Source organism: Melospiza georgiana, chromosome 11 (assembly GCF_028018845.1).
Source record: "Melospiza georgiana isolate bMelGeo1 chromosome 11, bMelGeo1.pri, whole genome shotgun sequence".
NCBI classification, from domain to species: Eukaryota; Metazoa; Chordata; class Aves; order Passeriformes; family Passerellidae; genus Melospiza; species Melospiza georgiana.
This window is the reverse complement of record NC_080440.1, coordinates 11,383,897-11,399,550: the sequence shown is the minus strand read 5'-3', so window position 1 is coordinate 11,399,550 and position 15,654 is coordinate 11,383,897. Positions and strand designations below refer to the sequence as shown.

The 15,654-nt window shown below is 44.6% G+C and overlaps 1 protein-coding gene and 1 long non-coding RNA gene across 4 annotated transcripts in view; one reads left to right on the top strand and one right to left on the bottom strand.

The window, feature by feature from the left end:
• Positions 1–7,962: 7,962 nt before the first annotated feature.
• On the bottom strand, positions 7,963–13,933 carry LOC131088047 (uncharacterized). Of its 2 annotated transcripts, XR_009115057.1 has the most exons (3): positions 13,665–13,933; positions 10,596–10,782; positions 7,963–9,291 (listed from the first exon to the last, which is right to left on the bottom strand). It is a non-coding gene; the product is annotated as an uncharacterized LOC131088047 (long non-coding RNA). The 2 variants fall into 2 exon arrangements; XR_009115056.1 differs by having other exon boundaries at positions 7,963–10,782.
• Positions 13,934–14,326: 393 nt separating this feature from the next.
• The window catches only part of MGLL (monoglyceride lipase), a 62,028-nt gene continuing 60,700 nt past the window's right edge, over positions 14,327–15,654 (top strand). The window contains exon 1 of one of the 2 annotated variants that reach the window (XM_058031835.1): positions 14,327–14,731. Coding sequence is in view for 1 of the 2 variants with exons in the window: in XM_058031836.1 (XP_057887819.1) it covers positions 15,164–15,173 (10 nt within the window). In the remaining variant the exon portion in view is untranslated. The other variant, XM_058031836.1, reaches the window with a different exon arrangement.

The following is a 15,654-nucleotide window of genomic DNA, read 5'->3' as shown; positions in this document are numbered from 1 at the left end:
AGGATTTCTGACCAAATTGAGTTGTTATCTGTATATTTTATGGTTATCTTCTTTTTTTGTGCTGGTGTAGATCAGAAACAGATTAACTAAATTAGACCAGAATAGTGGGGCTGCACTGATGTACATCTCATACTCTGAAAATTAAAGAGGAGCAGAGACGGCCATAATACACTATTTTTTATTTCCATATGTTTAAGCAAAGATGGAAAAAAGATTAAGCAGAATTTAGGGTTATAAAACTGATTAATGTTGAGCCAATGCTTTTAGTTGAGAAAGACATTAAGGGCTTTTCAGAATGTTCTTTTTTAAATAGCATGAATTTATTTCTTCACCATGCTAATTGGTGGATTGATTGTAATAACTTCTAAGAAAATGGAAAATGAAATGTAGATTCCTTATCTAGATTTTTATTCTGATGATTTTATTACACAGTTTTTCTAAAAGCCATAGAGGAAGTTTGCAGAAACATTCAACTGCTAAGAGCAGTTCATTGGGTTTAGAGGGAAAATTAAAGTACAGTATTTTAAAAGCATATTTCATAGCATTTGTGAACAAAACTAGGGAAGAAAAATCCCAGTGATTAAAGTTTATTCTTGTCAGAGAATTTGAATGACCAGATTACAAAGATATATACTGTCTAAACTCCCAGATTGTTCTTATTAAAAGGTCAGATTTATCTTAGAAATAAAAATACCCAGTCTGATACCACAGTTCTCGCAGAAGCCAAGATAGAGCAGTGTGCTGATGAAATGCCACAGCTGTGATAAAAAATGGACCATATCCTGTGCCCTGTTCTCCTCTAACTTGGAACAATTTGTAGCATGGTGCTGGTTAACAATGGAGCATTTATGTAGTTAATTTTATTTATATAAAGGCAGTCCACTACCTAAATAATAATCATGCTTCTTTATGGATGCATTCCTTCTGATAATTTCTATAATGAGCCTGTTTCACAAAAACACTAACACTTTTAAGGAAAATTTCTCTTTATTGCTCATGAAATTCAAGTATTTCTCTTGCTCTTCACTGAATTAACTGGGACACCCCATCATGCAGTAGAGCAGCCCCTGGGCAGATCTCAGCAGCACTTCATGATGTCACAAATTGAGTGTGTGCCCCCCATATTTTTGCTGAAATTAAAAGCTTTTTCTGCTCTAAGCCAAGCCTGTTTTCACCTTCTTCATGTAATTAAGTAATAATCTTTTCATTCTGATATCATTATCTGTTGTCATGGTGATTTTTGTTATAAAAATGAATGGCTGAGATGTGGGCGAAGACAAGTTTTTCCTGAACTTTGTTAAGCTAATACCAAGGGAAGAGTATCTGTGATAATTCAATAAATGTGTGATCTTTTAGCACAGTGTATTTTAAAATAACGAGCAGGACTAGGCATCAGAGACAGAAAAGGCACATTTAATGCAAATTTATCTGTGTTTAGGAAATATGTGTTGAATTTAATGTTTTAGAACAGTGCCTGCATAACACCAGTCATACGCTACATGGTGGTGCTGCACGAGCAGAGACATTCCTTTCTAAATCTCAACTCTTAGTGATTCACTTATTGGGAAAATAGCCCTTTTTTTTTTTTAGGAGAAAGTCTGACCAAGTGTGTCTTTATCACAGTCCAGAGTTTGGGAACAGCTACACAATGTTCACACCTCACCTGAAAGCAGGACACCTGTTCTGGTGGGTGGGTGCACACAAAGCGTCCATGGATGAAGCTTTGCTCCAGTTTGCCATGAGCAGGACCATGAGTCACAGTCAGTTCTAGCTGAGCTTCAGAGGAGAACTTCATCAGCTCAGTTAATCTCTGGCAGTCATCAGGACATGGTTTTTCTTTTCTGCCACTGAAACATCTCAACCGAGGTTCTGAGCTGAACTCACCTCCTCTGTCACTCTTGCCATGGTTCAGAGCTGGACCTCATTCTCCATTGAAAAATACACAATTGTGCCACTAAATGGCGGCACATCATCATGGCTTGGGAGAGGAGACCCTCATGCTTGGTGACTCCATGCCCATGGGTGGCTCTCCAGCATGGACACTGCTCCTCTCATCTCCCATCCCAGCAGTTTCTCGGGGCTCCTCAGCCTCTTTTCCTGGAGAGTGAGGCAGCCTCTGGTTTGGCAACTGGTACCTCATGTTTGCTTTACTTCCCACATGAGTGGTTCTGGTGTGTTTGTTCCTCCATGTGGCATCAGCTGAGTGTGGAGGAGCCTCCAGGCACCGGCCGATGGCACTGGCACCGTTCATGGCACAGCTGCTCCCTGCACCTCCTGCCTGGGCAGCTTTGGCATCTCCTGCTTGGGCAGCTTTGGCATTTCCTGCCTGGGCAGCTTTGGCACCTCCTGCCTGGGCAGCTTTGGCATCTCCTGCTTGGGCAGCTTTGGCATCTCCTGCCTGGGCAGCTTTGGCACCTCCTGCCTGGGCAGCTTTGGCATCTCCTGCCTGGGCAGCTTTGGCACCTCCTGCTTGGGCAGCTTTGGCATCTCCTGCTTGGGCAGCTTTGGCACCTCCTGCCTGGGCAGCTTTGGCATCTCCTGCTTGGGCCTTCAGCCCTCAGGGTGGGTCTGGACCCCATTACAAGGGTTGCTCCACAAACCATTTGTTGTCAGAACCAGCAATGATGTTTTGGTTATCGTATCTGTATAAACAGTGCCAGTTTGGGTACATAGGGACAAAAAAACCCCAGAAATACAGAGACTTCAGAGATTGTATTATTTATTCTCTTATGACAGTCCATATATGATATTGATTTGAGTTTTTTTCCTTGGGGTTGGTGTTGGCCTTTAGAGCAGGCCAAGGGCAATCTGGAGCTTGTCTGCGACCACAAGTCTGGGAGGCAGCACCCTGCAGCCCCTCTGAATTGAAATCCCTTTCTGGCTCTGTCAGCTGATTCCCAGGTTGCCTGACAGATAATGTAGCATGCCAGCAACCCGCTGCTTTTCCATTTAAATTAATGATAAAGTTGTGGTTAAATTAACACTCCAGCAGAGGTAATAAGGACCAACTCAGCAGCTGCCATGATGTATGCAAATTGCAGTTTCACACATTAGGAGCTAGATGTTGCCTAATTTGTAGGTCTCTCTGTCTTTTAAATGAAAGAGCCTCCATCAAGTTCAGGCAATCTTAAAACAAAAGGCAAAAGAAACTCCCCGAAGTCAACCACTCACCAGTGCTTCTAACTACAGATTCTATTTTTTTTTACAGATCCTAACTACAGTTTTTCTTCTGGGGTTTCCCTCCTGAGCCCCAATAAACAGTTATTACTGAGTTACACTGCACTGCTGGGTGCTTTTAGGCAAAATATCTGCTGATTTCCAAAGAACAGACAGCCTGATTAAGGAGGCACTGCCGTCCCTTTGGTATAAACAGAAACCTCATTTAATTTGCAGTGGTGCCACAATCCTGAGGCTCAGTATCCATCAAGGCTTTTTCCTCTGGAAATGAAACTGTAACAGAGCAAAAGAAGAGCTGTGATAGCTGCCAGCTAATCAGACAGCAGAGCAGGCTGATAGGAGAGTCCTTTTTCTCCTCTTACATCAGTAGAGATGGGAATGGAGAGGCAAAGAAGCATGTAACTGGATAGGATTCTAGGAAAGATTGGTCCCTAAGTTTTAATGCTCCTTAATCTCTCTAAGAAAATTATGTAACTGTGTTAGAGTCAAAAGATTTCCAAATTGACACCAAAAGTGCATCCTCAGAACAGCAGAACTTGGGGTTATTGGAGCTTGGAAAATACTAATGTCTATCAAGGTGTACTCTGTGAGAAGGAGCAAAATATTAAAGCATTCTGAATGAAATTTTAGCTGGCTCAGAAATGTGCAGTTGCTGTATATATGGCTAACAATATACTTGAAGCTCACACGATCTTTTTCAGGTTTTATTCAGAAAGGCAGATATTTATTCTGAAACAAATCCCATCCACATGATTTAGGGATTTGTCTTATCTTTTTTGCTCTTCTGACTTATGTGATCAGTTCTCAAAGCTGTTGCTACAGTTCTTGGAATACTTTTGGAGGATATTCTCCTTGCTCTGCTTTTGTCACCAGCCCCTCCATGCTCTCTTCCTGATCCTGGGTGCCATCTTAGCCTTCACCTCAGCCAGAGATATCTTAATGACTGCTGGCATCCCATTAGCAAAGAAATAACAGGAACTTGCCCTGTCTAGTCATTATTTGGCTGCAAGTGTTGAAGCAAACTCTCACAGGAAAATGCAAGATAAAAGCTGCAATGAATTTGTGGACAATAAATGCTCAGGCTATGACCAAACCAGGGGGGTCTGAGAGTGATTCCCATTCCCAGAAGTGAATGCATAGTCAGGCAGGTTTCCAGCTCCCTGCTGCAGACAGAGCTGCCCATTGCTCTCACTTCTCAAGGAAAGGAAATCTGAGCAGCCAGGTGGGATGGGAGCTGCAGCCTGCCCTGAGCTGAGCTCCTGGAGGCAGGGATTGAGGGAGAATCCCCAGGCGCCTCCGTTCTGCTCTTCAGGGGCAGGCTTGCCAAACTCGAGTGGTTTACTGTTCAGAACATCAAAGAAGACTGCAATTCTGTCTGCTCTGACTCTGTCACTCAGTATAAGCCCCTGCCACTCTCTTTGGTCTTTGTCTCTCATTGCTGAACCAGGATAGTGATGATTTCCTAGCAGTCTGAGAGATTAATTAGTGTTTAGTAAGCTGCAGGGCCCACTTACCAATTGTGCAAATACATGTTTGTGTATTCCAATAAATTCTGCATTTGCTGCAGCCCCCCAACCTGGGACACAATGGAACCACCAAAAAAATTAAAAAATTAGGAAAAAAGTATTGTTCTTCTGACCAGCAGAGGCAATAACTCTGAGAGACACAGAGTACTCCCATCATGGGCTTGAGGCATTTGTCCCTGAAGTGTTATGAAGATGATGTTGGTTCACACACGTCCAGTCCTGAGCGCTGAGCTGGAGGAGGTTCCTCTCTCCCATTCCCATGATGTCCCAAAGGTGTCTGGGATGCCACATGGTGAAACTCTGTACCAGAGACACACAGACAGCCCGGACTGTCTGTCTCTGGGTGCCAGGGTGACTGGGAGACAGATGGTCCCAGCAGGAGTGTGAAGGAAGAACCACCAGCAGGGTTTACCCTCGGAGCCCGCAGTGAACGGTGCACATCCTGACAGGCTGGCACCAGATCCCTCCTTCACCCCAAGATCTGAGTCACAGGCTGCAGCTTTGTGAGTTCTCCTCTGCAGGTTCTCATGAATTAGGAGGTAAAAATCTTGTGAAGATCTGCAATATCACCATCCTTTTAATTGCCCACCTACATTTGCCCATAAACATGCAGCTGATTTTGCTCAAACCTTGCAGCTGACCATAGTGGTTTATCCTAGAGCAGCATAGAAAATAAACAGGAATTGGGATCCTTCAAAAAAAAAAAAATTGAAATTACTTCTATTTCTGTTCAGAAAAAAAAAAGGATGAAGAAATGTAGCATCTTCCAAGCTACATCCCATGTGGCAATCTTCCAAACCTCTTTCCATATGTTCCTAAGTGTTGAAAGCCCAAATGTTCCCTATCTTGCTGCCAAATTCTCTGCATCAATCCAAATGGCTCTTACAATACAGTTGGATATTGTCTAGAGAAAAAAAATCCCCTTAGATAGATTGATAATTAAAAATATATTTGATCATCAGAGAGATATGAGTGGCCAAGGGGTGCTGTGCTGAATGGATCATTCATACTCACATATTTCAAAGCAGAAGGATATCTTTGTGATCTTAATGGAGTTGCCCCAGAAATCCTTAATTGTTACAGAACATATTGCTGAAGAGATTTGAAACTGGGCACAGAGGAGGAGGCAGATGAGGCAGAGCAGAGCTCTGTGTGCCGGGTGCAGCCTGGGGAACGTGGCTGGCTGGCTGCAGGGGGAGCTTTGGGCTCCAGCAGACATCCCTGCATTGCTCTCAGCCCTGCCTCATTTCACACAGCCCCACAAAACCAAAGCAGGAATTTATCCTTGATTTAAACCACAGCATAGCTGCTGCTGTAATCCCATCCCTAGGGTACTTGGCAGAGGTCTTGGGATGGGGTGAGGCTGCATGTGCTGGTCAGTGCTTCTTGTACATATTTCATAGCACGGGAGGGAAAGAGAGACTCTCCAGCTTAGGAGCTGAATGTTGCAGCCTCCCATGTGCTGTCCTCTTCCTCAAACCCTCCAAGGTCTAGCACTGATGAAGCTTCATGTAGATATCTCCATCCAGGAGCTCTCCCTCCTCTTGTGTCTGAAAGTGCAGCATCTCCAAACCTCAGCTTCCATTTAAAAACTTACTGTAGCTCCAGAGGAGGTTCAGTAATGTACCTGAAAAAGTCAACAAGTGAAAATAAGCACGTGCTGGTGTCAGAGCATAGTACTGTGGGCCGGAATGTTCCCATCTGCAGGAGTTCAGGAATCCCCTCCAACAGGTCTGCAGCAGGAATGTGAATTGGTGTTAGGAGTCCCCAGCAGCTGCAGATGCCACTGCCTCCCCAGCACAAACAAAACCACAGATATCTGTGCTACAGGAGAGTCAGACTGCAGCCAAGATAAATGGATAACTTGTGTTGGAGGAAACAGGATGAGGTTTGGGGAGTGAACTCTCAGATACTGTAACTTGTGATGTTATTAACAGTACATGCTATTAATTTTACAATAAGATCAGATGGCAGGTGTTGATGGCCTTGGGGGTTGAAGACACATCTCTAGTGCAAACAAAGGCCCTGGTAACCATCCCTTCATGTCCTGAGATTGTCCAAGAAGCATTGCCATCTTACACAGGAGATGCTTTGGGATGATTTGTCCCATTTTTCACTGCAATGCTTCTCCTTTGACTTCTCCTTTCTGTGTACTCCTGAGTCAATTACCACATGCATTAATTCAGCCTAGGAGAAAAATCAGTGAGTGCATTTTTCTGGGGTAGAAAGTATAAAATAATTGTAGCAGACACTGTGAAAATTAAATAAGTGAGAGGGAATAATTATGAACCAGATGCAAGCAGTGATGAGTACTTAGTACAGAACAGGTCACCTTTGATTTCATGGTATTAGGGCACAGCTGAGCACAACTAGGCCTTAATTCTGTTGGTCACCTGGTGCCACCACAGTAAAAGAGCCCTCCCAGGAGCTAGCAGTGCATTTGGGGTGAGGTTTCTGCAAGACATTAAGATCCTGCCTAACACCTATACCAGGGTGGCAGGGTATCTGCCACAGTTCTTTTGTTGTTCCATAGCACAATGCTTTATTTTTTTCTGCAACATATATTTCACGCTATTTTTTATTTTCTCTGGTGCTATTCCAGCTGTGCATCAGTGTGAGCAGGATCAGGCCTCCAGTTAGTTAAATAACCAATGCAGCTGTTTTGCTGAACCAGCTTCCTGGCTGGGAAATGAATCCAGTCAGCTGTGGATCACAAACCCCAGTAATGGAGATTTCAAAGATTTCATACATTAATTTTTCTTCTTAATATTTGAAGAGTTACTCTTCTTACAAAATCTGTTAGGCAGATGTTAGGAAGTAATTACTGTACATGAATCAGAAGGAGAATGCACATCTTATATTGAACATGAGTGGACTGAGTAAAGAAACTGATGATAGATTAAAAAAAAGCTAAAATAGGTCTGAGTGAAATATGCCTGAATTTGCCTCAGGATTATAAGGAGGAAGGAGCACAGGGCAGGCTCCTCTCATGAGCCAGGTGTTCATTGTCTTTCCAACACAAGCAGCCACTGATTTTGTTATCAGCAGCAGAACCATTGAGAGAAATTGGCCCTGGCTGGGCAGGGAGAGTTGCCATCAACACCAATATCTAATTGCTTTCCAGGCAATTGCATCAGGGTCCAGTGTGCTGGGCAGAGCTCAGACATCACAAAACTAAAATACTCTCAAGTGTCCCAAGGAAACCTTAGATCATGGAGCACATGGATATGGCTGATAGGACTGATCATATCAGTTAAACTCTTGTCTCCACTTACAGATTTATTGTAATTTTTATGTATAAATACAAACAATCTTCAAATGATAGTGGCAGGAGTAATAGCACCAGAACAATATGATAGAAAGCAAAACTGTAGGGAAAATGTTGCCCTGAATAATGCAATTGTTCAGGCTGTGGTATTGTCCAGGCCACAATATCCCATATATTTACAAACCTGGGCAATATTCAGTGGCTGAAAACATTGCTGCTTCCACTGTACAGAGTGCTCTGATGGATAGATTTTGAGATGAAATTGGAATTAGTAATGGTATAATTGGGTAAGCAAAACCAGTAGCATTAAGAATGGATTCTGCCCTCAGCTTGCCTCCAGTATTGAGCCCTGATTTTCTCTGCACTGGTTTCTCCTATGTAAAATACAGAAATCATTCTTTCTTTCTGAAGTACTTTAAAATCTCAGGTTCAGAGTACTGCATTAGAGTTAAATAAAATATCTCAACAACTGATAATAAAAATACTGTGAGTCTTTTCCCATCATTAGCAGTTAATGCCCTTCAGAGATGGGGTTTCTGTAATTACCTTTATGCCACAATGAGACTGGAGCAACGGAGGCTGTAATCAAGGAAATGATTCACCTGTACTGTGAAGGCTGCCTTAAGATGCTCTTTAGGGACATAAAACAGACCTTCAGATTGTACTTATTGTCACACATAAAGTCAATTTCATTCAAAATACAAATTTCACATCAGTGACTACAGCCTTCTAAATTCCATCCAGAGTCTATAACCTATAAACACCACAAACAGAAATGTAACAAAGGAAGCCTTTAAAATTACAAACCAGGCAGAATGTTTAATATTTAAAGTCTAATTTACAATATAAAACCCAATTTTGAGAAATGCTATGAAAGCATCAGGGTTGGGTGCATTTTAGAGCAGCATTTGTCACAAAAAAGAGCCTGAACATTTGGGTTGCCAAGGCAGAAACAAGCACCACAGACTCTTTTCACCCTTATGGGGATTCATCAAGGTTGTGCAGTGCAGCTGTTGTCTTAGTAAAAGAAAGTATCAGCCCCTGGCTGAAGGAAACAGAAACATAATTATGTTATGATGAGCTGGAAAACGTGCAAAGAAAAATTGGAATGCAAAGCGTGATAAATGATGCCTTGTCAATTGCAAAGCAGGCAAGAAAAGCAGGCAGCACAATAACAGCCCTTCTCCAGTCAATGCTTCCAGTTCAGCTACCAAAATAAAGCACCACTCTCAGCGTGGCAGGGTAGGGCTGGCTTTTGGCTGCAGCATTTAGCCCTGGTGCAATAATGCTGGGTTTGTACGAGTGGGTTATGCAGTCAACCTTAGGAATAAAAATGAGAAAAGAAATGGTCAGGTACTCCTCAAAACTGTGACCATAATTCCTGCTAGAGAAAATTCATGGTGTCATCTTACTCTGTTTTTTATGCATATTAAAATTCCAAGGTTTGGACCTTCTCCTTCAGGTTCCTTTTGATTTTGTTTTCTGCCCCCAAAACCCTTTTTCTGCCAAGGTGGCCAACATTTTATGAACATTACTATGGCCATGTGCAAGGAAATGCCATTCTGTGAAAACATCCTTTAAGCTGTCTGTGCTCACACTGACAAGGGCAGGATTTCCCTTTCTCCTTACACCACTGAAGTTCTTTCTAGGGATAAGCACAAATCCAGAGGGAAAAATTGGACTAATTATATACCAGTACAGGAAACTTTTATTTAGACATTGCAAAGATAAAAATGGACAGATGTCTAAAGAAAACCTCTAGATAAAGGGTAGAATGAATAAAAACAGCCCAAACCAGCCCAGCTGAGGGTTTTTTGGTCGGGCTGCAATGCCCACGTGCAGCAGAGCTGAGGCTGTGCCCTCTAGTGCTGGCACAGCTCAGCCTGTGCACTTCCAGACCTCTGTGAAAACCTCTTCATTCCCAAGGCAGAGCTATTCTCAAACCAAAAGGCTGCCAGAATAACTCCACGAACCTCCCTCCTATGGAAAAAAGCTCTAGGGCAGAATTTCCACTCTCATTTTGAATTTCCTGCCTCTGGAAGATGCCTTCCTCTTAATACTAAAAATGTCTCAGAACCTGGTACTAATAATCTTGTGGGGGTTTTAGTAAAAAAAACTCAAACATAAAAATCAACTGAACCACCCAACAAAATACGCATTGCTTCTGTAATGAAAAACAACCAGTTCTCAAATTAGCATCTGTGTAGGATAGGTAATCTTCCCTGCATCAGTTTAAAAAGCTGAAACTGATATTCAATTACTGGTTTTTTAAGTGTGTATATTTTGCCCTGTCAAATAAGCAGCGCAGGCAAGATAATAATCACTCCACTCATACAGCTGCTGTTTGCAAGACACAGATTTATGACTTTTCATTACAGCATGATATGCAAGTTTTTATTACCTACAAAAAATTAGGACTATGTTTACCACTAATTATTTTTATTTACATGGTAAAATTGCTTTATTATTTGACTGTAGTTTACATCTAGGGGTATTAACCCACTTGTAGCTTAATCTAATAGTTTTATTCCTACTGACTGGGGAAGGTGAGATTACTGAGAGGCAACAAATCACTGGAAGCCTGCAAACAATTTCTGTGATACTCATGTGTTCCCTGTGCTTACCCTTCAGCCTTCCTCCATTTCACACCAATTTGTGAGGTGGTCCATGAGGCTGTAGAATTTTGTAGAACAATCTTGAGCTACTTATAACTCCTCCTGACATTGTTAAGGTTAACCTGATCAATACAGTATTTTCCTCTAGTATATTCTTCCTCAGTCTGGTTTGCCTGACACCAAGCTTCTTTTTTGGCTGCAAGACATTAAAAGAGATATTTTACAGGCAAGTGAGAACAGTTCATCCCAGCCCCCACTCCTGCCTCATCCCCATACATGTCTTGTTCAGGAAAACCAACAGAAAAGCAAAGGCAGATTACAGAAATAAGTAAAGGTGAATGCCTGGACTCCATCTAAGGATTAATAATAATAATTTAAAAAACAGCCAAAGAGAAGGGAAAATTCAAATTAGTTACTCTAAACTGACAGCTTTAGTAGCATTGGCTTCTTTGATTTTCACTTGATTTCAATTCTTCCTCTTCATGCTTCATTTCCCATCATTTCCCAGATGTTCTATTGCTTGTGCTGTCTGTTGCTCTCTCCAGCTGCTCCCTGACTACTGTAACTTCCATCATTTTTCTGGTTTTGCAGCAGATTCTTCCACAACCACATACTACTAATATATTTTATTATTCTGTCCTCCTCCTCTGATGTTTTTTCCTCCTTCTTGTCAGCAAAAGTTCACTTTGTGGTCCTGGTGAGCAGAATCCCAAGTGGTTTAGCACACACAGCCGATCAAATCTACTCCTCAAACGAAACCACTGCTTTAAAACTTAGGAACATGGTGCTGTCAACAAGAGCAGGAGGACCTCATACAGTCTATTTACATTTACATGACAACAGGACAAGATCCATTAAAAATTCATTTTGGGAACAAAAGCCTAACTGCAAAGAAAGTCCTTGTTCCTTGTTCCCTTACCCTGCTATCAGAGCTACACACCAGCCTCATCCTTCATCCTTCATCCTTCATCCTTCATCCTTCATCCTTCATCCTTCATCCTTCATCCTTCATCCTTCATCCTTCTCCTCTCCTCTCCTCTCCTCTCCTCTCCTCTCCTCTCCTCTCCTCTCCTCTCCTCTCCTCTCCTCTCCTCTCCTCTCCTCTCCTCTCCTCTCCTCTCCTCTCCTCTCCTCTCCTCTCCTCTCCTCTCCTCTCCTCTCCTCTCCTCTCCTCTCCTCTCCTCTTCTCCTCCACTTGCTGTGATATCAAGTTTCATTACATGTATTTACTCTGTCATTCTAGCAATTGATTCTTTCCCTAAAATTTGCTTCATCTGAAAGCAAATACCCCTTTTCTCTATATTTCTGTGCATACCTTGGGGATCAATACAGATATTTAATTAAGCAGGGCTCAGCCTTTAATAAACCAAACATCCTTCCCTACAAGGATTGAGTAATTGCTGAGTTTTTGTAAAGATTCACCAAATGTGAATTTATTTTTTATTAGAAGTTGATTTAGCCTAAGCTCTGCTTCTGAAATGTATTTCACTCTACCAAGACAAGAGGAGATGTTACAATCTCATAAATACTGCATGCTCAGGCATCCCTTTGATTTCTCACAGGGAGGCAGTATGCAGCAATTGCTCTGCTGAAACCTGGGTATCAGGTACATGAATTCCCCACACACAATCCAGTTTTCTCCAGTGGCTTTTCATTCACAGCTTAAACTCTGCAAAATTATAAGACAACAAATCAGCAGCTTCTCCTCATTCATTTTCACGTTGCTGACAGTGAGATGGGGAAGTGTTTGTCACCCATGGGAAGAAATACCCTCAAACTCCTGGGGTCTTAGGGAAGCTGGTGAGAAGGGAAGGAGCTGCTGGTTGATTCTTCATTCCAGTGCTGTGGTGAGGGCCTGGGCCTGCAGGGAGGGCAGGCTGCACCACAGTTATGCTGTCTCCAATTTTAGCCACACTGAGGTTAACAGGGCACCAAGGGAATCATGTATCTGGGCTGGCCAGGGCAGGCTCTCAAAGTCAGGGTCTCGCCCTTGTGTCCCAACAAAGGTCGTTTTCCTTGAGATGCTATTTTTATCCAGACGTTTGAAAAGAGATTTTCTCCTCAACTCCCTCCACCCTTCTGTGGCCCTGGGAACTCTGATATTCCCAGCACCACAGCAGGAGAGGAGCCTGTTCCTGGCATCAGATTTCATGGATGGCTGTAGGGAAGCAGTAAAGTGTTCCTGGCAGATAAACCCTGAGCGGGGGAAGAGGCTTCTTTCCTTCTTTCTTTTCTTCTTAATCCAGTTATTATCTGATCTGTATCATTTAAATAATTATATATGTTCTTGCTTCTACCAACTCTGGAGCTGGCTTGTGATAGCTCTTTAATTCCACCCATTCATACTTAGATAGTAACTGGCCTAGCAAATGGTACAGCTCCAGGTACAGCTCCCAGCTCTGCTTAAGAGCCATCTGACCTAAATCTCATTATAAACAACCATAAATGTTGGTTTTGTTCACTTTTTTCCCCCAAACAACAGCAGTTACAGGAATATGTAATTTTGCTTTTTCCATTTATAACTAACACCCCCCTAGGCATTTAATATAAATGACACTGAAAGATGAGTAAAATAAAATATGGTTTTGATTTCCTTTTTATTTTTATATGGGCCATTTCTGAGGTTTTGCATTTATTGTTATTAGTGTTAGCATGCATTTCTTTCCTTTCTACAACCTTTGTTCACAGATTTACACTTGATGAGCATGTTGCTTCACTTCAAAAATAAGGTTAATAGCTGCCTCTTCTTAGAAAGGCTTGAGACCTCTAAGCATATGTAGGCATGTAAAAATGAAAGGAGCTGATGAAATCTAAAAGGCATGAATCTGTGCTCAATCAATGCTAACCACTTAGCAGTATTAAATGACAAAATTCTCTATTGGGATAGCTCCCCTTAAAGCTGGGGAGCTATTTTGGCTTCAGGGAACCTTGCTGTGACAATTTTTATAAGCAAGTATCACATACCACCAAACAGATCTCACATTACAGAGTAGCAGCACATGTATTGCATATAGTCTATAGTGACATAATGATTTATGTGAGTATAAATCATGTGCTGTGTTTATAAATGGCCTTTACCCTGAATGAGGCTGCAAAGCTTGGGCACTTCTCTGATGGTATCGGAGTGAGCTCCCCAGCATGGCTTCAAAGCCTGAAGAGGTGAACATTAAACAGCGAAGTTTGGTGTTGGGATGCCAAGGAGCTGTTCGGACCGGGATGCCCAGGAGGCAGCACGGCTCCATGGTGTGTCCTGTCTCTGAAATTCTCCGCGAGCAGCCGCCCCCGGCCCCGGGCTGTCTCCGCTGTGCCCCAGCCCGCAGCAGCTGAGCGGCCGCTCCTGTGCCCGATCCCGGTGCCCCATCCCGGTGCCGGGGGCTGTGGGAGCGCTGTGGCCGCTCCTGTGGCCGATCCCGGTGCCCGATCCCGGTGCCCGATCCCGGTGCCGGTGCTGTGGGAGCGCTGTGGCCGCTCCTGTGCCCGATCCCGGTGCCCGATCCCGGTGCCCGATCCCGGTGCCGGTGCTGCGGGAGCGCTGTGGCCGCTCCAGCCCAGCGAGGCGGCGGAGCCGGAGCGGAGCCCCCGCGGGAGGGCACCGGACAAGGGGCGGCCGAGCCTCCGCCCGGGGACACGGCAGGGCTCCCCCGCTGCCCGCCCAGCCCGGCCCAGCCCAGCCGAGGGTGCGGCAGCACCGCCCGCCCCTCCTCCATCCTTTCATCCATCCACGCGTACATGCATCCGTCCGTGCATCCTTTCATCCATCCACGCATCCTCCATCCATCCTCCATCCATCCCTGTATCCACCCGCCCACCGCCCTTCCGCCGCTGTCCCTCTCTCCGGGAGCAGCCCGTGCGCACCGTGCGGTGGAGCCACCGCGCTTCGGCTCCGCGGGGCCGCCGCGCCCGGCCGCGGCTGGAGGATGCGTGTGCGGGGCTGGCGACCTGGCATCGCGTCGGTGCTTGGATCCTCCCTCCTCCCTCTCCTCCTCCTCCTCCTCCTCCTCCTGCTCCCCTCCCTCCCGCTCGCCGCCTGGCAGCGCGGGGCTGGGGAAGTTGCGCTGACACGAGAGATGGCTTCGCAGCGGGGATCGCTTTGAGGAAAGGTCTCCCCCTCCCTCGCCTCCCCCCGGCGCCGCGGCCTCCGAACTGTAAGTGGCAGGAAGGAAGTAAAGTTGCAAACAACCTGCCGCGGCAGGAACTTTGTGAGCTGCTCCAGCTGCATGTGCTCAAGGTGCCTTTGATGTGCGTGCAGCAGCTTCTGGAAAGTGGACTGCAGCTTTCCCACCCGCCTGCCCTCCCTCTCCCCAACCCTCCCCAGCCTCCCCTCCCACCACCGCCACTTCAGCCCGCACACGCAATTTGTTTGAGAAGAGAAAAAAAACCAAAAGTGATGAACGAGAAGTGGTGAATTACCCAAGCGACTTTCCTGCGAGAGCGAGCGAGCCGGGAGAGGAGCCGGGAGGGACCCGCGGGGCTGCCGGGCTGCGAGCGCGGCTCCGCAGCGAGATGCAAAAAGCCTCCTCTGCTTGCGTTTGACTTGCCATGCCTGCTCCTCTCTAGAATGCAAACCCTTGCACAGGATGAAAACAGGTTCGTGGCGAATTCTCTTGGAGATGTTTCGCTCCCCGCCGCCGCCGCCACCTTCCTGTCTGTCAGAGAAGATCTTAATGATGACACGGTGGCAGATACCTCTGCTGTGTACCCACCACTGTTCTTTGGAGATGTTCCGCCAGAGATAAATCTTTTATGCAGCTGTCTTTTCATATCTGTAGCGATTGCTGCATAATTTGCTCTTGATTGCAGTTAAAATATTCTCTTTAGGATCCGCTTCACAAAATGATGCAAAATAAACTCAGATGGGAGAAGTGTGGAATAGAAAGCCGTAAATGAAGTACTGATGGTGGATTGCTCTTCCTTTCTTATTATTCCCTCCCCCGCTTAATGCTCTACCTCTAAATGTGAGCCTTTTCTGAACAAAAACATTTGCTACATTTCTGTTTAACGCAGTGATTTTGGGGGCTCTTTGGCTGTTGTTTTGGGAGCAGCCTCCCATCAGTGGTACTTGCCTTAC